Consider the following 21,318-nt stretch of genomic DNA (forward strand, 5'->3'; position numbering starts at 1 on the left):
ACCAGGAAACAACCCACTACAAAACGAGGCGTCTCAATCTACTGCACACACACACCCACCCACACTTTAGATCAGTCAGTCAGTCATAAGCAGCAGAATTTTAGAGGTCAAACTAACATTTAATTTAAAAAATGCACCAGATCCTTGATCATACAGTACATAGGCTCATCTTTTTAACGGCAGAAATACTGATATGAATAATATATGTTGAAATGAATTGCAAATGTGTGCTTCCAAATAAAGACGAATAAGAAAATGTCTTAGCTAAATGGGATATAATTAAAAGTCTGTATTTTTTATGACATTTTATTGGCTATTATTTCACCACATTTATATTTACGCTGAATAATTTAAGATCTCTCTCCTGACAGAACTACACTCGGTGGTAGACAGCAAAAAATGAACAAAAAGAGATTTTTTTATTCTAACTGACATGCTTTGCTTTGCCCTGTCGTTCAAACAGGCACAAACAAACGCAACGGATCGAAGCTCTTTGTCACTTACCGTTACTACATTACCCATGATGCTTCAGCACGTGGCCCCTGTGTTGGATGACAGCTATCCGGCGCCGAAACACCGATAGACGCTTAAACGAAAGAGCCATGGCGGCCACGGGTGGAGGGAAAATTAGAAGCAGGAGATATCACATCGCTTCTAAACCTTACTCCAAGAGCAAACAGGTAATTTGTGTGAAAGTGTTCGCGCCAGAGGCCCGTGTCGAGAACGGTACGGTGACTGCAGTAGCACAATTCCCCGGCTGGTAATATTGTTTTGTTGGAGACATTTGAAGGCCTGCCGTTAGCGCTCGTGGCCTCCACGCGCTGCTAGCATAACCGGGAAATGCTAGTAAACTAGTAGCTAGTAGGCTCATAGTTTAGCAAAATCAGACGGACTTGACAGTTAAAATCACAACATAGTTAGTCGTTTAGATTCGTTGATCAGATCAATGTGTGAATATAGTTTGAGATATGACACGCAAGTAAAACAAGTCATTGTTCTATTAATGCGTCGCTAGCGAAGTTAGCAGTAAGCTAAGAATTGGAATTCATGTTAGCTAGCGAGGCTAATGCCAGCTAGCAGGCTAGCACCTGCGAGCAACGCATTGTTGTCTTCGCTGTTAAACTTTGGGGGCTTCACATCGTCGCTAGAAGTCGTGACATGGACATTTGGGTCCAGTTCTTAGCTGCCCACAGCTGCATTTAACTAACTTGCATTCAATCTAATTTTGAGTGCGTTAGAATAACGTGTTGTGTAACGTTTTGTCAGGTTCGCTAACGTTAGCCAAATCTCAGTCACTTGGTATTGCGCAGGAAGCATTGGCTGGATGAGGACCCACATGGTTGCATGAGTTGAGTTAAATGTAGATTGGACATAAACCAGTACACATATTAAACCGCTTCACACTGATATAACAGCGGACTTTATGTCATACAAAACCGATTATATGAACAAGATTGGTTATCTATGAAGGCTAACCCGCCAATGTTTATGTGACTACACAGACAGATGAAATGTGTTATAAAATGTGCAGATTCTCGGCATCATTGTGGATAATAAAAGTTGCATTAAATACTGATAGGTTGTAATAGACTACGTCCTGCTCAGACAGTTAGAGGAAAATAGCCTTTTCTGCATATCTAAATGTTAGAAATTGGATCTTTAAGGTAAAATAATATAAAACTTAAAAACCTATTTTTTTTTAACATCTGTTTCAAACTGCGTTTTATGGTGGTTTGAAATGTAATTCAAATTTGAATTACATTACATGCCTTCAGATTTGACAAATTTGAAGGCACTGGGTGCTTAAATTGGATTTAAAGATTTCGTCTAATATTTACGAACAGCAGCGTTACCAAAGCCAACACTTGGTATGTTTACATGCATAGTTGAATCAAGCTAAGGCCGTAGTCTGACTAAGACATACAATTGGACAAGTTGCAGAGTGTATACATACAAAGGAGAAGATAAATTTATTGGCTGTGTACACCTCACTCTGCCTCCATAGGTGGCGCTGTCTCTCTTTCTATAGTGCTACAATTGTGTTAATTGATCAAGGATAGCTCTTGTGGTTGCTGTGTTCTTATGGTCAGTCTGACTAAGACTAGCTCGAGCTAACATTTACGTGACAATAAGAAAACTGAATTATTGTCTTAGTCGGACTAAAATCTCGCTTTTAGCATGCACGTAAACACACTGTCACGACTGTCAGAGGAAGAATCATGATATCAGGATTCATTGTTGTTGCATTTGAGGCTGGTGGCTAAGGGGAAACTTCAAATCAATTTATTACAGCATTCTATCAGGACTGCTTTTTACCACTTGTAGTTCTGGGCAATGTAGCAAGGAGTTAATTGTAAACATTAAAATTAACATTTAAGTAATTTGAATTTACTTCAGACATAGACAATCTGCCTGTTGGGAGTCCAACAAAAGCATGAACACCAGACATCCTAAGGTTGTGATGAGCATTATTGCTGCAGACTGGGTTTTGAGATCCATTTATGGGTTCACTTAATTGATCACTTCGATTGAATTCTGTTTCATAAAACAACAACAATGTCTTTGTTATGTTCAGTTGTCCTTGAAATTTGGGCAAGCTTTTCTGCAATACCATGGGTTTAGAGAACTCCTAGATTAAAAGCAGACAGAGCATGATAAGACATGTAGTCTTTGCACTGAGTCTCTTGATCCCATGCTCAAAAGTGATTGTATTTCTTAACAGTGGGAGTTCTTTGCCAGCTCTTACTTTGTCTCCACCTGTAACAAAAATTATTGCGTCTCAATAAGTATTAAAATATTAAAAATAAAAATACATGGTCACTTGACCCTGTTCAGAATACAAGTGCAGCATTTAAGTTAAGTAAACCAGTGGTTTTACTACATTCTTGACTCGTTTATGTACTTACACATAGATTAAAGTGCAGGGGGGCCCACAGGTGTCTCTTAAAGATAAACAAAAAGCCAGCCACACGTGTGGCTCTTATCAGTAGTTGAAAGCAATGAGGACATGATACAGTATCTAAGTAGTTGTGTCTTTGCTGCTTAATTTTTTCCTTCTCCATATGGCATCTTCCCACAAAATCATAGGGCAACAGTACCTTATCTGTAGACATCCATATACAGAGTCTAGACATTACAGGTATAATAACAGAAGTTGCACAGCCTTGTTCAGTGCTTTCATATTCAGTGTTTAATTAATTAATCAAGTAATTCATGCTATAGCTTTAGTTTCTGGTGGTGCTGGGCTATTTCACCAAAATTGTATTTCACAGTATTTTTACACACCATATTTTAGTTCACTGACTGTGTCAGATGGTGTCTGTGCTCCGGTCATGCAGGAAGTACTGAACTAATCTTTTTAATGATTCAGTACATGGAAAATAACTACTTTACTCATCACTAGTTTGTTTGTGATGTGTATAAAATGACATCACTGCAGTTTCCCCGCTGTGCCGTGATGACCCAATCCACATTAAACGGGTACTATGAAGTAATGGAAAACGACGTGCCAGGAACCCAAACTGTGTATGCTGGAACGTATAGTGGAAAAGCGCTATTTGATTAACTTTTGAAAAGGACATACTGCCCCACTGAATAGACTTGTGCACATCTTTCATTGCTAATGGACATCACATCGTGTTGTCACCATTAAATGCTACACACAATTTTAAGTGTCCCTGCTATAATGAAAAATACATGCACTCAACAGCTTTTTAAAGTGAAAGTGATTCAAATTAATCAGTTATTAACAGCTTGATGATTAGTGGACCATTGAATCAGGTGTCTTAGCGCAGGGCAGCATCTAAAACATGCAGGACAGGGGTCCCCAAGGACAAGGATTGAGAAACGCTGGTCTAGAAAAATGCTTGTCCGAAAAGACTTACATTAATGGTTCTTGATCTGTGACTTTTTCCTCAGTCTTACTCATGTAATTTTCATTACCTCCTTTCCCCTTTTCATGTGTTTATAAGCAGCAGACAGGCATCATCAGTCGGGTGACAGACACAGTAAAGAGCATCGTCCCCTCCTGGCTGCAGAAATACTTCAAGAATGAAGAAGCTACTGAAGGAGAGGGGGCTGCACAACAAGCAGACCAGAACTGTCAGCTGCCACCACCACCTCCTCTTTCCCCTGCTAATGGTAGTGAAGAGGGACCTCCTCTCCTTGATGGTCGTGAATCCCCAGAACCAAGCACCAGTAACACTGGTATATGATTCATTTTGGTCTAAAGTTATCCTGAATGAGAATAGCAGTTTTATGTTGTCCTCTGTACTGCCATGCTCATCTTCAATTTCCTTCTCTTAAACAGAACCCTCAACTAGCCGTGCATCCCTGAACTTTCAGGAGTATGTGCTTTCGAGGCCCCCTTTGAGTCGATTCCACCTTCATTTACCCCCTCTGGATTCCTCTTCTCCAAATCTGGGGGCTTCCAGTAGCCTCCTCTCTCAGCCCTCCACCTCCTCAGCCCCTGGACCTTTTTCTACGGGTTTCTCCTTGGTCAAAGAAATCAAGGACAACCTCTCGCAGCATGAAGATGATAACATCTCCACCACGAGTGGTTTCTCCTCCCGTGCCTCTGATAAAGGTAGAGTGACAGAATAGAGGGGAGAGCATTTTCATGAAAGATGTCACTCCGCACACCGATTAGTACAGCTTCTTGTAGATGTGAATTCACCTGTTTAGGGTCTGTAAATGACCTTCTTTAGCACATGGATTGCTGCCTTTTTGCAGAATGGCATGAAATTATGTCTTGAGGGATGATCTGTTTGAACAGAATTTCCTTGCATTGTTTGAGATTTAATAGCAGTCCATTGATAACAAATTCAACCATAGAGCCTGGACAAGCTGCTGATTTTAGCATTATGCAATATGTTATTAATCTTACCAATTATGTGCTGTGTGCTGTTGGTAGAGATTTGTGGCAGTGACTTGATTTCTCTAAAGGGTTGGCTAGCACCATCAATCTGCAAAATGGTCTGAAATTAATCTTCTCTTTTTCAGATGTCCCCACTTCTAAAACGGCATCACTTCCTCAGCTTTGGTCCCCAGAGATGGACAGGACAAACTCTGGGCCCCAGCCTTCCCAGTCCAGTCTGAAAAGGCCTGCTTTTAACCTATCAGTTTTTGGAACATCTTCTAATGTGAGTATCTTGGTGCCTTTTTGTCTGTATGTGTCTGCTACTGTGTAATAGAAAATAAACAAAGTATGATGTGAGGGTCTAAGGATAGAGGATGTCACTTGCTTTGCAGACTGTAAGGCCCTTCAAGCCAGGTTCTGTTTGTAATGTTGGGCTTATCAATAAAATTGACTTGACCTGGCTGAAAGCACTGGTCAGTGCCACAAGGCTTTTTATTATATATAGTTTGATTCAGAGAGGTCAGATACTCCCTTCAGTATAAAATCATCAAACTGTCAGGTCAATCCCACAATCTAGTACTCATTTTGTACTGACAAAAGCCGAAATGTTTTAATCTCAAACTTAAAACATATTTTTTGTGTGATATGCATAATCTGGGAATTTCTTGTTAAACGTCTACATTACTGCTCTGCTGTGCACTCCGACACAGCCCCCTCTGTGTATTTGTTATAATATATTATAGATGACTTTATGGTTGAAAAATGCCATTAATTTGCCATACCGTGATGTGATTCCACTTACACTTGATATAATTGAATGCTTTCTCTTGCAGTCGACATTAAACAGCACAGCGCTAAACTCCAGCCATCTTGGAGATTCACCCTTTTACCCTGGGAAGACCACATATGGTGGGGCTGCTGCAGTCAGGAGCTCTCGCTCCCGCCCTGGAACACCATATCAGGTGAGCTAGTCGGAAACCTATATTTGTACCAAGAGGCATTAAGTTTAAATGTATGTTCAATGCTCTGGGCGTTGATCTTATCATAAGTGAGCTTATAATTTATGACGCATAATTTCTGATCTAATAAGGCAATTGTGACTGAATATAATTACTTAAATTGGAGACTAAATTGACTCATCTCCTCTCTAGGCCCCAGTGAGGAGACAGATCAAGGCCAAGCCTGCTGGAGCTCAGGCCTGTGGAGTGACTAGTGCCACAGCCAGACGCATCCTGCAGTCTCTGGAGCGCATGTCAAGCCCTCTGGCTGTAAGTTTGTACACGCATGCACCAAAAATCAGTGCTTTGACACCTGAAAGTTGTTAATCTCATATAATAGCTTTTACTTGATGTTTATGTTCCTCAAATTATTTATTTTTCTCATCTAATAGGATGCTAAGAGAATCCCAGCAACAACCTCATCTCCCATGTCACCGGTAAGTGTTTTTAATAATCCTTCATATGTTGTAAGCATAACACAACCGTAAATTTTGGCCTATAAGCCGCTACCTTTTTCCCACGCTTTGAACCCTGCGGCCTTTACAATGGTGTGGCTAATTTATATATATGATTTTTACTGGCTAATGGCCATCGGGGGGCACTCTCTAGCAGTAAATGCAAAAGTGAGGCAGACGCATGGAAAGATTATGCACTGAAGATGAAGACTTCAGTGGTTTTAGTGCGCAAGAAGAAGATGAAGATAGCGACCAATGACTTTTCTGGTAGGCTAAAGTGTTTTCTTTTCTAACCAGGCGTGTTACTATTGTGTTGGTGCAGTGTTTTCTTTTCTAACCATCCAGGCATGTTGATGCCGCGTCGGTGCTGTTTTAGTTTCTAGACGTGCAGGCATGTTCACCCCGCGCTTAAATTACGTTGTTTTAATAATAACAACAATGAAAAACTTCTGTGTAGCGTCTTTCTGTGTAAATATCTCATGTGACAACCATACGCAGCGTTACAGGTGGGCCCACTTTTGTCTGTGGCCCACTCACAATCACGGACGCATCATTCAGTGCTAGTCACGCGCAATCACTCGTCATTCATAAGGTTATTGCATTCATTAACAAAGTCCTTTTATAAGAAATTGCATCCTGGCGCCGCTACTGGTTACAACATGAAAACCTGCAGCTTATATTCAAGTGCGGCCTATATATGTACAAAATTTATTTTCTTTTAAAATTTAGCTGGTGCGGCTTATAGTCACGTGCGCTCAATAGGCCGAAATTTATGGTACATGTAATCAGTAACACTCCAAAATCAAAAAAAACTTTCTGGCCTTTTATTTTACATGTAATTTTTTCTTTTCTTTGTAGTTAATGGATGGTACACATTTAGATACACCACATTTCCAGTCCAAAAGGAAACGGGTAAGTACAAAATTGTTCCTTCACACTGGTTTGTTAAAAAACCTTGTACTGTTTTTACAGTAACTTTATACCATGTGTTCCTGTTAAAATTTTAAGCTTGTATGCACATACACATTCTGTGGTAGGAGTGCTTGTCCTGAGGCTCAGTAAAGTGAATGAAATAGGGCTTTCATTGTACAAACTCGGCAGCACTTGTTGTCATTTGTCTTCCTGTCACACTGCCTGTTGGTTTTCTGTACGGTAGTTAAAAGGATTCTCCACAGCTGGGACACAGCTGCTCATTGCTGTGTTTGTGTCGTTTCCTTTTGTATTTGTATGCACATGCAAGTCCTTGTGAGGAATATTGAACCACACTGTAGTAGTTAGTAAGGGTTGTGTGTGTCACGTGGCCCATTGCATTGTGCCAACTTCAGACTGGACTTCCTCAGTAATAACTGTCAGGCATTCCCATCTGGGACAGCTGGTTTGTAAAAGCCAACAATGGTGTATTGACCTTGCACATCCAAAATGAGAGTACTCACTTTAGATGTGTCTTGTAGTTTGTAAAATTGCTGATTTTACAGCAGGTTGTTTTACAGATAAAAAACAATTCCAACCATAGTGAACAAACTATGTGAATTTCTTTACATCAAGATCAGCATCACTAATAAAACTATGTAGCTCCTCTCCAAAATTAAAGTGTAATGCCATTGTTATTTCATTCTCAATCATGAACAGGTTGTCAGATTATAAAATAATTGATCATTTTAACAAGCACCCTGATATTGGGGGAAAACAATGTGACTTGAAAAAAAAGCATCTTTGCTCTTTGCCCCCCCTTCAATATAAAACAGATGGATTCCACCCTCCCACCTGTGCAGATGCTGGTGGTTCCTTCTGCAGCCTCAGTGTCTGGAAACCGCTCTGTGTCCTTCAGACCGACATTGACTCCAGGAGGAGTGAGCAGAAGTCTGGACAGGACCCCAAGAGAGATGGTCAGCAACACAGTCCAGTTACTGGACACCATGACATTGTTCCTCTCCATTAAACACAGCCAAGTGACATCTAATACATTATTAACCATATGTTCTTTTGTATTATTCCCATAGCTGACAAGACAATCACCTCAACTACCTAAAACAACTCCAGCTGCATTACAAAGGTAATGTTTGAAGAGTGTTGACTGACCTGGTGTCAGTAAGATACAATTTTTAGAGAACATTTCAGTTTGATTTTACAGTGGCTTTATTTAGATATATTTTCATATTTTAATTCCCCTTCTAGCACAATGGGTACCAGTGTCCTGGCCTATCCTATGTCCAGCACGCCTGCAGCCAGCAGTGTCTACTCTGGAGGAGGCAAGATGAAGAGAGAGAGGACCAGTACACGACCCTCAAGCAAACGACCTGAAGAGGATGAGGTATGGGTTTGAATCCAAAACCACAAAGCTGATTATATATTTCTAAAAAAACTAACCACCCCAAAGAGAAACTAAAATTATAGATGAAATAATGTGAGTTTCTACTTTTAGATACTTTTCTAACTTTTAGACTGAAGCTTTTGCATACTCTTAATGAGCTAAATTATTTAATGGCATGTATTGTTCACAGCAAAATGTTTTGGGTCCTCTGATCTTAGGTGGTTGAGGTACCCGACCTTCCAGCCATTTCACTTCCCATCAGCACCTCCACTTTGCCCACCTTCAGCTTCTCCTCACCTCTTCCCCCTGCCACCACCTCCGCTGCCTCCAACGTCACCACCATTAGTCCTGCTAAGAAAACATTCACAAATAAGGTCTGTTCTCAGACTGATTCTTTTTTTACTATATTTTTCTTAGAAATTGTAATGGTAAACAATATTTTGCTCATTTGTGTTTTTGTTCTTTCCCAGGAGCCCCCAATAGGTTCAACACCTCCATGTGTACCTTTCACGTTTTCCTCCCCTATTGTCAAAGCAACTGCTGCTAGCCCACCTTCCTTTTCCCCTTCAGTAAGTAAAATGATTATTTCTGTATATTTACATCATTGGTTTGTTTGTGTTAATTAATTGAACTGATTTAAAGTGTAATATTTTCTTGATTATAGGCAGGATTTACTTTCAGTGCACCTGTAGCAAAGTTAGGTTCCTTGATGTCAAATGGAAAGTTGGCCACTCCTATAGCAGGAACTGGTAAGTTTTATTACAGTTGTTCTAATACTAATTTATTTCTCACTGTAAAAAATGTTGATTTTTGTTTTTTAAATTTTTTTACAGTAAAACCTGCAGCAAACATTAGCACAGATGATTTTGAAGGACCCTTTAAACCAGCTAAGGCCCTGAAGCAGGGCAGTGTGCTGGATCTTCTCAAAGCACCTGGTTAGTATCACCAACATACCATACACTATAACTGTTTTTGTGTGGTCATTCAGTGCTGTGCAAAAGGCATTATTAGATTGATTTCAATACATATTTCCTGTATTTTACTGCTTTGTCTGAATAAACTTCTTTCAAAAAAGCTGCTACATGCCAAGACTCTGGCTCTTTTAATCTCTTAATTTATGTAATTTGTGACGCCTGTGTTGATCCTACTTGGCATGCTGAAAATGGCTGCTGTTTTGAAGGCAAAGAGTGGTCACACCAAACAATGATTTGACTTGTTGATTAAAAAAAAAGAAGAAGCAATTAGAATATATATTTAAGAAAGCCTCTTTATAGCATTTTACACCTGCCTGAAATGTTTCCACAGCCCTCAGAGACCAATTCTCAGTCAGTCACCTTGCCAACAGTAAAGCTATCGGTGGCCTAAGACTTAAAGAAATTGTTATTTTTTACAGTACTGAATCTTTGACTTAACTATTGTTTTCTTTTTGTCTCTAGGCTTTGCTTCCCCTGTTGCTCAGCCTTCCCCAAGCCCACAGAACTCCCCTCAGCAGACCCCCACCCAGTCCACTGCCTCCACCTCCACAACCACCCCCACCTTCTCTTCTTCTTTTGGCAGTATGTTCAAAGCCCCACTAAACTGGAGCTGTAGTGTCTGCTTAGTCCAAAACAAGCCATCAGATGCCAAGTGTGTGTGCTGTATGGCTCCTCAGCCCAATTCCTCCTCATCAAAATCTATAAACAGTAAGCCTTCAACTACAACCTGGCTTGGGCCAGAGAGCAGCAGCACCACCACCATCACTACAACCAAATCTGCTGGAACCTGGGACTGTGATACATGTCTTGTTCAAAACAAGCCTGATACAGTAAAGTGTGTGGCCTGTGAAACGGCCAAACCAGGGACTGGACTTAAACCCTCACTGACTCTTCCTTCTGCCTTTTCACCTGTTAAGACCACACCCACTCCCACAGCCCCCGTGTCCACAGGGTTCATTGGATTTGGAGACAAGTTCAAAAAACCTGAGGGATCATGGGAATGTGATACGTGTATGGTAATGAACAAGTCGGAGGATACAAAGTGTGTGGCCTGCATGACTGCTAAACCAGGTAACAAAAGCATGACTGTGGTATCATTGGGATTGATATTCATACAATTTTAATTGTCTTTCACAAAAAGCCTTCCTTTTTGTCCTTAAGTAAAAGTTACTTTTCAAAGGCAATTGTTAGTTTAACAACATTTTCCTCATTAACACCACAGGAGCATCAGCAGGATCTTCAGTGGGAGCAGGAGATTCAGCAGGAGCTTCACTGGGAGCAGGGGCATCAGCAGGACCTTCAATGGGTGTGGGAGATTCTGCAGGATCTTCACTAGGATCCACATCTTTACTCAGCTCTGCTTCACTGCTGGGATTTGGAGATAAGTTCAAGAAACCAGAGGGTTCCTGGGAGTGTGATGTCTGTCTTGTACAAAATAAGGCTGCTGATGTACAGTGTGTTGCTTGTCAGACACCCAAACCTGGAGCTACTGTGGAGGCCAAAGGTAAAGAAAATAAAATACTTTTTTTTTTTTCTAAGTTATTAGGAAATCATTTCATAAGTTGAATTACTTAGATTTTCAACTACATAATCTTCTTTGAATTCCAAATGTTTGACCATACATAATATTTCAATACACTCTGATTTCTATGTGTTATTGAAACATTACTGTGATGCATGTTGCCTTGTTTCTGAAGCTTTCAGCAAAATATAATCAGGGACTCAGTGTAACCTGAACTTAACAAACATAATCCTTTCTCTTTTTCTGTAGCTGGTGGGACTTCAGGCTCCACTACATTTGGCTCTTCTACCTCTAATTCTGGAGGGTTTAAGTTTGGCACATCTGATAGTACCTCGGGATCTGGATCTGGAGGTTTTAAGTTTGGCATATCTGACAGTACCTCAGGATCTGGATCTGGGGGTTTCAAATTTGGAAGCTCCGTTTCAGAATCATCATCCTTTTCAACATCAGGTGGATTCAAATTTGGAATCTCATCAGAAACCACTTCTAAAGACACTACTTCATCAGGTTTCAAATTTGATGGCTCATCTGAGGGCTTTAAATTTGGGGCTACCTCTAGTGATGATAAAAAGTCAGACCAACCTGGCACAGGCTCTGGGTTTAAGTTTGGAGTTGGTGATGGGACAGTGTTTGGAAGTGGATCATCTAGCACAGAAAGCAATGCCTCTAAGGGCGGCTTCACCTTTGGACTGTCTAAACCTGAAGAGAAAACATCAGACACCACCACCTCATCCTCAATTAGTTTCACTCCTTCTGTGTCCTCTCTTGGAAAGGGCGACAATGCTGCATCATTAAACGACACCACATCAGCATGTACCACTGCAGCCACAACCACCACCACTGGGTCTGTTTTTGGGAGACTGGGTGAGTCGAGTTCGGCGACTACTGCGCCACAAGTGGGCTTTAAATTTGGTTCCTTAAAGACAGACAAAGACCCAGCAGCTCCCACATTTTCCTTTGGCAAGTCAGAGGAAAATAAGGAAGGTGCTGCCTCCTCAGCTCCACCTGCCTTCCTTTTTGTTGCTGCTAACAAGGATGCAGATGCTACACCTGCACCATCCACTACGGGTGGCTTCTCCTTTAGCAAGCCCAGTGTTCCACCACAACAACCTCCACCTCCCTATCCCTTTGGTAAGGCAGCAGATAAGAGTGAAACACCTGCTGCAGAGCCTCCAAAGCCCCCCTTCTCCTTTGGACAAAGTGCTACAGGTATCTCATTTGTGAATAATATGCTTTTTGTAAATGTTACATAAATGATGCATAGTTGCCTTTGATGACCTATTTTAATGTAAGTAATGTTGGTATTTGTTCTTCATAGCAGATGCTGGTGCTCCTGCTCCAAAACAACCCTTTTCCTTCATGGCTAATAACCCTGCCAACACCACCAACTCCACCTCCACATCCTCGACCCCGGCTCCCAGTCTGTTTGGCAGCAGTACCACCCAGGCTCCAGCTCCCTCTGCAGCTCCCAGCACTTTCATGTTTGGTCAGCCTGCCGCTGCAACCTCTGGTGATGCTCCTCCAGCGAACGCCTTTGTCTTTGGGCAGAGCCAGGATAGCCAGCCATCTGCTCCATCTGCAGCTCCTCTGAATTCTGCTCCAGCTCCAGCTCAACCCTTTATCTTTGGTGCTTCTGCCACCGCTGCTGCTCCTCCTGCTGCTACTGCTGCTGCTTCATCCTTCAGTTTCGGAGCAGCAGCACCCTCTGCTGCCCCAACTTCAGGTTTGTATTTCAAATCTGAAATTATAATGTGATAATTTATTTGATAAATGATCTCAGTAAATACAATCATGTCTATTTTTTTATAACCAACAGCTCCCTCTGCAGCTCCCTCTCCCTTTGGATTCGGCTCAACTCCAGCCAGTGGCTTTGGGGCCAACCAGACTCCCTCATTTGGCTCATCCTTTGGTTCCTCTTTCACAGCCACGCCCTCCCAGGCTCCTGCCTTTGGGGCCAAACCTGAAGCTGCTCCTGTCTTTGGACAGCAGGTCAACTCCACACCTGTGTTTGGTGCAGCTACTAATTCTGCACCAGGTGGGTAACCCAAATAATTTTTCCTATTTATTGTAATACAGTTTGTCAGTGACACTGAACTTGTATGTGTCATATGTAGGTGAAATTATATTGTTGTTTTTTTAAATAAGGTGGAGGCTTTCAATTTGGTGGAGCTGGTGGATTTGGAGCTGCAAACAACACCTCAGGTGTTTTCACCTTTGGAGTTGGTTCAGCAGCTTCTCCTGCTCCTTCTGCCAACCCCTCTATGACACCACAGTCAGGACCACCTGGATTCAACTTCTCACAAGCCCCAGCATTTAATATTGGGTATGTTGCAACATTTTACTCTCCTTGAGTTTATTGTGAATAACATGCATATTCTGTCCCAGGCTTTTTAAATATCACTTGTATGAAATATGTTATATATTTGACAGCGTATGATGACTGTGGATTGTGATAATGATGGCATGTCATTTGCTTTTCCAGGTCGGCTAAATCCTTTACAGCGTCTCCTGCTGGACAGCAACCAATTGCGGGGCGGAAGATCAAGACAGCGGTGCGTCGCAGGAAGTAGAGCTCAACTAGAAAGCAGACTCGACTTTGACTTGACTTGTATCCATACCCACTGAAGGCTGAAACAAGTCCTGGAAGGTCTCATCTAGAGAAACACTGAAATTACCAAGCATGTGAAGAAAGGGCTGAGGCTTGTGGCCATTTTGTGCTCATGCTGGATGGGCGAGGCTGTAGGCAGTGCTGATTATTCAGAAGCTTTCACATGTTGACCAGAACTGTTGATATGTGAGACCATCCCATTGGACTTGCCATGAGAAAAAAAACAGTTGACCGGGTGACGACTCTGACTTCAAAAACAGCAATCAAGCGAGGACTCCTCTGCTCGACATGAAAAACTAGCAAGACGGTCCTATCCTATTTTTAACACCGGCAAATGTCTGCTAGACTTAAAGGCATGACTTTTTGTAATAAAATTACAAAGGCAAAAGCTGCAAATCTAAAATGTTGCGAATATACACAAAATCTTGTTAATTAGTATGGGTGTTGAGGTTATGAGCTGTGATATACAGAGAGGTAGTGAGAGCTGTGTGGTAAACCTGTAGTGGCAATCCTTCAAACTAAGAAGACTGCTCCTTTACAAAAAATGGTGCAGTTGGAGGTGTGGCCACGATGTGCTGTATGTACAGGGATGAGCGTGTTATCTTTGTGGTGAATGCAGCGTGCTTGTGGTTTTTTTCTTTCTCCTTATGTACAGACTTGAGGTGTGTTTGGTCTCTTTGTACGTGCTGAGTTTGCGAGTCGGCGTGCGTGTGAAACGTGAACGACTGAATTCGCCGCGGGCGAGCAAGCAAATGAATGTTTAAAAACGAAAACAAGGGAGGACTGGGTTCAGGAGAGAGGAAACGTATCCATGCACTGCGGAGGCTGGACCGGGCCGGAGGCTCATGCCCTTGTTCAACTCCTTAACGATTTTGTAAATGCATACTTTCAAAACTCTGTTACATGTTTGGATCTTAAAACTGTCAGGTTCACTCACCGACTCCGCTTTTTGTGCCCTTTTGTCTCTCTTTCTTGCTCTTGTTCACTCCCTCCTCCTGAGTCCTTCTACTCTCCCTTTACCTCTCTCTCTCTTTCTCTCTTAATTGGCCTTTGAATATTATAAAACCCTGTAAATAGTGATTTTGTTTTTTTAATCCGTGAAGTTGAATTTTTTTTTGTGTTTCCAACTCTGCATTCAGCATTTTTGTCTTTAGAATTTATTATGTAAATTCCTATATTCAAAGTTGCCCGAATCCATTTAAAAAGAAGCTTAAATGCAAATTGGAGAGCCTTTCATGACTAAAGGTATATTGGCTTTTCTGATCCACTTTTGTTTGGACCAAAACCAGTATTGTACAAAGTATTAAGTATATATTTTTCTATTGCGTGTTTAAATGGACGAGGGTGACTTTGGATGATGAGGAAGTCAGTTTAATTTTAAAGCCATGATTATTACTGGATGAGTGATTATAATTAAAAACCATTGGTTATTACCATCAATAAAACTATTAAAAAAAAGTTCTTGACTTTTATTTCTGCTCTTTTTCACATCACTTGGAACTGTTTCCTCGGATTTCTCCCTGGGGAAAAAACTCAAAATGGGACAGGATGGGCGGTGACGTAAGTGTGACGGACCTGAAACCTGAAGTTCCATAATGCCAATGCAGGCGGTGCAGACCTGCTCAGGCTCTGTGATTGTCCTTTGCTGTTGAATGTCACAGTTTTCTGTCACTAGCAAATTGGCATATAATGATTTTCTCCCTGATCTTGAACAGATGTAAAAATACAGTTCCAACAACTACATTCAAAAAGGTTTATATGATTAAAAGTAGAGAAAGATGCTGTTTTGATAGTGGAAATACAATATATATATGCCAGTAAAAATCACTTTTGGCAATAATCCTATAAAAAAAGCCAAACAATAACAAAGCAACAACATTGACAAATAACAAACACCAATTAAATAAATAGAACAATTATTGTGTGTTCTTTTAAAGCTATTAAATGCATTCAAAGTGATGTTCAAGAAAAGAGATTAGGTGCAAAGTGTCTGCAGCATACAGTACATATACTGTATATATATGAGGAATGTGATGCTAAAGAAGTCAGTGTAAGGCAACATATTCTTTCAAAGTTCAGTGCATATTCCTAATAAATATCTAAAGCTGTTGTCAGACATGGACGTCATAGAATATACAGTGAATTGGACAATCTCTGGTCTTTGCCGTTCACACATGACAGTGTCTCAAAGCTGACGTGTCCACAGCAGCTGGAGAATCTCCTGAGGATCTAGACGAGGTGGTGGCAGCTGGCTTGAGCATGCAGGAGGCAGGATACTCGCCCAGAATTTTTCATCACTCAGACATTAACCAGAGATATTGCTAAAAAAAGCTGGCAGGAAAATCACAGCAGAAACCACTGCAGTCTTTCTCATATGTGTTCCCTCTGAAGTATCTAAACAGACTGTCCAGACTTTCAGTTCATGCCTGAAAGCTGCTGAATTGAATTGATTTGTTCTTTAAAAGTGCATCAAGATGATTTTGTCTGCAACTCTTCCCTCACCTAATCATAAATTTATAAAAGTGCATGTTTTCCTTTGGTTGGCTTCTTTCTAGAGTACGTCCATCTCTTTCTTTGAGTATGTTGATCATTTGAGTGTTAAGAGTTGTTTAGAGTCTTTTCTTTCTTTCTTGGCCATCCACAAATCTGTTCCTCCCAGACGCTCTCTTCTGTTTTGCAGGTTGTGAACATCCCGGGGTCTCCCTCTGACCTACAGTATGAAGAAGACATTTTGTAAGACATTCATACTCGAGTTTAGTGAAGTGGTCACCGTATCTGCATGATTAGATCAAAGACTGACCTCCAACACTGTCAGTGATGAATCCACACGAGTCGAAACCGCAGCCTTCATCGCTGTCCTCATTTTGCACAGAAATGCTCTGTGAAGAGAAGGAAGCTCAGAGTCAATCTTGTCGTTTCTGAGGAATTCAAAATTCATTCAAGGACCAAGGCAATGTCTTACCGTCATTTTATTCTGTTCATACCACACCATGCCATACAAACACAGAAGTGTGATGAGTGCCTGAACAAGACAAGAAAAGGAAGCACAGCGGTCTGCGTGAGGAAATATATCTGGTAATCAAAGAAATGAATACTTGCAGAATAAAAACAAGTGTTTTCTCACTTGGATTTGCTACAAACCCCAAGTCTTTCCTAATGAGATCATTTCTTTATAACGTGGGCAGAATTATAGTAATGTGAAACATATCGATAATCACAATGATAGATAAATAGATAGATTACATAGATATGCCAGAAAAAGTCCTTAGGAGATAAAAAATAAGAGTATATACACACACACGGTTGGTTCTGTGCAGCTATTCTTCTTAGGACACTGCATTGACCTCAATTCATTTGGACAACCTAAACAATCCATTATCCCTTACCTTAACCATAACCACAATTCAAATCTTAACCCTCAACTTAACCAGTTCCTCAGAAATGAGGTTCAGACCAGGCTGTGGTCTCCTGACAAGGTCAGGACCAGTAGTCACAATTAAATGCCAAACCATAAACCTAACCCAATTCTAACCCCAACCCTAAAACAAGGCCTCAACCCCCAAAAGCCCTTTGAAGTTGTGAGGACCACCCAAAATGTCCTCATTTCCTATGGTCTACATGGTTTTTGGGCCTTACAGAGATACACATACAAGAACTAACAAACACAGTTTCTTACCAGACAGAGTAGCCAAAGGAAAACATAGAGAATTTGCGTCTTGGAGAACAAGTCGTGTCCAAATTTCACACAAACAAGAGCCTCCAGGAAAGCAATGGCTCTGAGGGGGAAACACATCATCACAGACACATGGATATAGTTAAGTTGTGTTGCTCTAACACACAGACTGATGTCTTTATTTACACCTCCCACTTTAGGTAATATCATTTCAGTCCCAAAAGAGCCTGCGTACAAATGTTCATCACAGCTGACAGACACTGCAAGTGTTCTGTATTAAAGGCTTGACTTCAGTGAGGGACAGGTTTCACCGCAGGGGCAGACGACGCACAACGAGACGGTCTGTGCATTTCAAGCAGAGCACTTCCTGTTGCTATGGAAACTAGAGCAGACTGGGGGCATCAGCAGCTTTGCGTTTGAGATGAGGTCAGTACCCACATAATGTTATGAATTTAAATTACATAAACAACACAGCAAGAATCTAAATAATAATCTTTTGGTTTTTGCCCTTTAACGTCTTTCTAGCCTATGTTGTTACTGCTTGTTTTCCCCTCAGTGTCATTCTAAATAAGGGTCACAGATCAATGATTCATGGGGAATAAATAAAGGTTGTGTGTAAATGTCTTATCAAAACCTCCAAAATCATGAAGGTAGAATGTCCATCTTCAGTCACTGTCCATTTATTCGGTTCATATTTGAATCTATAAAATTCTCTTGACTATGATCATCATCATCATCATCATCTTCACTCTGATGCACATAATACAAAAGAATGTGTTGGGATTCAACATGTGGATTTAAGATGAAAGAAAAAGAGGATTCCTCCAAAAAAAACAAAACAGTGTTGCCACTAAAGAGGTGACGGAGCTACTTACCCAAACACCCAGCATTGTGTGCCCACTCGTTTACACTGAGTGTCTGTCAGGTAGGCATAGTATTGCCTGAAACATGTTGAAGAAGACAGTTAATCTGAATGTTTGACACCTTTTAAGGTAGTATCTGTTGCTCATACTTGGTGTGTAAAGACGACATTTTGAGGAGATAATAGTTACCGAACAGTGGGCGCAGTGATGACGCCAACAAGAAGGATACGACACCAGCTGAGAGGGTGCGAGGCCTGGAAGACGAAGATGTGCTTGAGGAAGAAGGTGTTCAGCTCGGTCAGCTGTGAAGATAAACACCGGACACACCGGTAAATGTCTGAATGCTCTGATACTGGGATAAAATACCTTTGGCTCAAGGTCAGAGCATTACCTGCCAAAAGATCATGAAGAGATAGATGCCTGCCAGCCTCTGGAAGGACGACTTTGGGTCGAACCAACGCACATAGGTCCAACTCGCTGGGGTGAACTGGAGCACGGCTCGCTTTATTTTCCCTGTGGTGGAGTAGATTTCCCTGAACACAAACAGTATATGCACCTTTAAGGATACAGAAGAAATACTGCACACACACAGTCTCACTTTAGCAAGTTTTCTTTTGGTTTGTTTTTAAACGGTACATGGTAGAGTCTTTTTTAAATTGCCTGCTTTTGCTATCAATTTTCCTCAATGTTGTTGTTACTATGTGATTAAAAACAACAGCTTTTGTGTTTTGGAGGAATAAAAGGTTTGGAAATGTTTGAACCCACCTGATTTTCTCATTTATGAAACAGACATTTCTCAAGGATTTGATGCACGTCATATTAGAGACAGGCACACAGAAAGAAAAGGTTTCACTGACTTGATGCTGGCCCAACAGTAGGTCCTCATCTCCAAAAAGCGGCAGGCGGTCATACCCAGCCAGATTCCTCCCCCGTTACACAACAGTATGTCGAGTATCACCTGATCCCACCAGCACTCCGCAAAGTTTGGCAGAAGGTGCATAAAAAACAGCTGTGACAGGGAAGAGGGAAGTTTCAATGAAAAATACCATCCATACTATATTTGGTGAGAAGCTCCTGGAAAAAAAAATAAAACTACAAAATGTTAATTTACCAAGTGTGTTATTTAAATGGTGGTTGCACCTTGTTTTGAGCACTGGTGTGTGGCTAAATACTGTGTTCTAATTTCTCCAGTCAACAGCTCACAGTCAGCCACCGAGGCAGCATCTCTTGTTATCTTACTGCTGATACTACCGTGTTGCTGGATTTCCTCCAAACAAAACAAACCTGCATAGACTGAGCTACAGCAGAGTTGTTCTGTTGTATGAGCTGGATCACGACGCCTACCTACTTTGTTTTGCATCCCCTTGCAAATTACAGAGAGGATGTGTTTAATTGGCTCTGTGTGTGGTTTAAAGGCCGACATTACCTCCGTTAGTTCCCAGGTGATACTGATGGTCCAACAGAGGCCGTAGCTACGGATGAGCAGAGCCTTCATGGCCCAGCCTGCAAAGTGACCGAATGCAAAGATGTCAAAATGGCTCAGGACGCGCTCCCATGTTATCACTGTACAATTTACAGCATACTCCTGTAGAATAGAGAAGCAAAGTAAACACATCTTTAAATCACTATGACCACCAAAACAAATACATTTTAACTATTTCCTAAAATGTATACTGTATGTATGTATGATCATCATGAGGTGCCCTGTGATACCCACCCCTAATTAACAGCCTGCATTCTCATGTAGTAAATGGATTTAGTATGTGGAATAAGCTGTTTCAGTATTTGAAGACAAGTCAAAAAGTGGACTCGTTTTATGTTTGAAACAATCTTTACCATGATATCTGCTTCCCTTGTAGCATAGCGCAGATCTGGGTCCAGCCAGTACATGAGAGTCTTCACTTGGTCCCAATTCAGGAAGATGATGAAAACCAGGAAGAGGAAGTAGAGTACACTGAGACCTGAACATGATGAGAGAAAGAAAGAAAGATTACATATGAAAACTGGGTCTTATTAGAAATATTAGAATTAGAATCATAGGACAAAGAAAAACACTTACCAAACACCATTCGCCATATTGCAGGATGTGGCCTGGTAAAAGGCCCTGATAAGGAAAGTAACATCATAAGAATTCCTAAGATGTATTCAGTCCATGTACTTGCGATTTTCATTGTCATTCCTCAACACATGAACATACACATGCTGAAGTGAAATCAACTACTCCATGTGCCAGTGGTTACACAAAGATTTCATGGCGATACAGTAGTTCCTATTTCACTTGTATCAGACTGTTTTTCCCACCAGATTATCTTTGCTTAGTTGTAATCGATGCAGGAGGTCTTATGCAGCTTCATAGTTCATAAATGGTCTAAAAGACTGTATAGGACTAATATTGATATCAGTTGATACACACACACAAAAAGGTGGTATCTTCCCATCCCGAGACTAAACTAGTCACAACTAATGGTGGAGCTACAGTGAGTTTATAGTTTCAGACGACTGGATCTTACCATTGGGAAAGGCCAGGACACTGATGACTAAGAAGAAGGAGATTCCCACTAAAAGACCAACTCTGAGGTTGTTGTCTGAGTGCTCATCATCCCTGTCAATGAAAACCGTATTACATGTTAATAAAGGAAACTGTGTGTAACACTGAACCCTGTGTTACATTGGGCAGGTAGTGAGTTTTCCACACTAATACTAAACAATACTTAGTAAATAAGAACAATATTCACATTGTTGTTTACCTGGTAAAAGCAAAGTACATCAAGCTGAGCAGTGTCACTGTCAGCAGAGTGATAGTGTGTGGTTTATAGAAGAAATCAAGACATATATCCTCCACTTGTTGCTCGTTTATCATTCGGAAGTGTAAATTATAGTTGGTATTGTCCTTCCGCGGTGTTCGTGTAGTAGCGATGGATGCCATCTCGTTGTTTTTTTATAGCTGTTACTGAAATAGCTAAACGTTTTAAATGTTGTAAAGAGTCACAAATTATGAGATCAATACGAAAGAATATTGAAGATGGACTGAACCACGGAGGTGGAGGGGGGGGTTG

At 41.1% G+C, this 21,318-nt stretch overlaps 2 protein-coding genes across 5 annotated transcripts; one reads left to right on the forward strand and one right to left on the reverse strand.

Annotated features, from left to right (window-relative positions):
• Positions 1–559: 559 nt before the first annotated feature.
• nup153 (nucleoporin 153) lies at positions 560–14,391 on the forward strand. 4 transcript variants are annotated; one of them, XM_044053451.1, is made up of 22 exons: positions 560–680; positions 3,975–4,206; positions 4,310–4,585; positions 5,002–5,141; positions 5,692–5,820; positions 6,010–6,126; positions 6,249–6,293; positions 7,170–7,223; positions 8,057–8,197; positions 8,312–8,364; positions 8,487–8,622; positions 8,841–8,996; positions 9,093–9,191; positions 9,287–9,371; positions 9,456–9,557; positions 10,059–10,667; positions 10,819–11,100; positions 11,368–12,327; positions 12,437–12,841; positions 12,935–13,153; positions 13,264–13,441; positions 13,601–14,391. In XM_044053451.1, the coding sequence occupies exons 1-22, from the start codon at positions 603–605 to the stop codon at positions 13,686–13,688; spliced, it is 4,584 nt and encodes a 1,527-aa protein (XP_043909386.1). In that variant the 5' UTR covers positions 560–602; the 3' UTR covers positions 13,689–14,391. The 4 variants fall into 4 exon arrangements, with proteins under 4 accessions (XP_043909386.1, XP_043909387.1, XP_043909388.1 ...); XM_044053452.1 differs by having other exon boundaries at positions 12,440–12,841; XM_044053453.1 differs by having other exon boundaries at positions 562–680; positions 3,972–4,206.
• Positions 14,392–15,180: 789 nt separating this feature from the next.
• Positions 15,181–21,275, reverse strand: ptdss1b (phosphatidylserine synthase 1b). The gene is made up of 13 exons (XM_044053457.1): positions 21,010–21,275; positions 20,773–20,864; positions 20,322–20,366; positions 20,099–20,223; positions 19,689–19,847; positions 19,120–19,271; positions 18,654–18,795; positions 18,452–18,564; positions 18,275–18,340; positions 17,403–17,502; positions 16,689–16,748; positions 16,527–16,605; positions 15,181–16,436 (listed from the first exon to the last, which is right to left on the reverse strand). Exons 1-13 carry the CDS (start codon positions 21,186–21,188, stop codon positions 16,336–16,338), a joined length of 1,413 nt encoding a protein of 470 aa, XP_043909392.1. The 5' UTR covers positions 21,189–21,275; the 3' UTR covers positions 15,181–16,335.
• Positions 21,276–21,318: the final 43 nt, after the last annotated feature.

Source organism: Solea senegalensis, linkage group LG20 (genome assembly GCF_019176455.1).
Source record: "Solea senegalensis isolate Sse05_10M linkage group LG20, IFAPA_SoseM_1, whole genome shotgun sequence".
Lineage (NCBI taxonomy): Eukaryota > Metazoa > Chordata > Actinopteri > Pleuronectiformes > Soleidae > Solea > Solea senegalensis.

What these genes read in the sequence shown, in the direction of transcription:
- nup153 (XM_044053453.1), top strand. Translation starts at nt 603, where the DNA reads ATGGCGGCCACGGGTGGAGGGAAAATTAGAAGCAGGAGATATCACATC. An exon ending in TTTTTGGAACATCTTCTAAT is followed by an intron (nt 5,142 to 5,691) that starts GTGAGTATCTTG and finishes TTTCTCTTGCAG; the next exon opens with TCGACATTAAACAGCACAGC. An exon ending in CTGCATGACTGCTAAACCAG is followed by an intron (nt 10,668 to 10,818) that starts GTAACAAAAGCA and finishes TTAACACCACAG; the next exon opens with GAGCATCAGCAGGATCTTCA.
- ptdss1b (XM_044053457.1), bottom strand. Translation starts at nt 21,188, where the DNA reads ATGGCATCCATCGCTACTACACGAACACCGCGGAAGGACAATACCAAC. An exon ending in ATGTACTTTGCTTTTACCAG is followed by an intron (nt 20,865 to 21,009) that starts GTAAACAACAAT and finishes TTTCATTGACAG; the next exon opens with GGATGATGAGCACTCAGACA. An exon ending in ATCACTGCGCCCACTGTTCG is followed by an intron (nt 18,341 to 18,451) that starts GTAACTATTATC and finishes AACATGTTTCAG; the next exon opens with GCAATACTATGCCTACCTGA.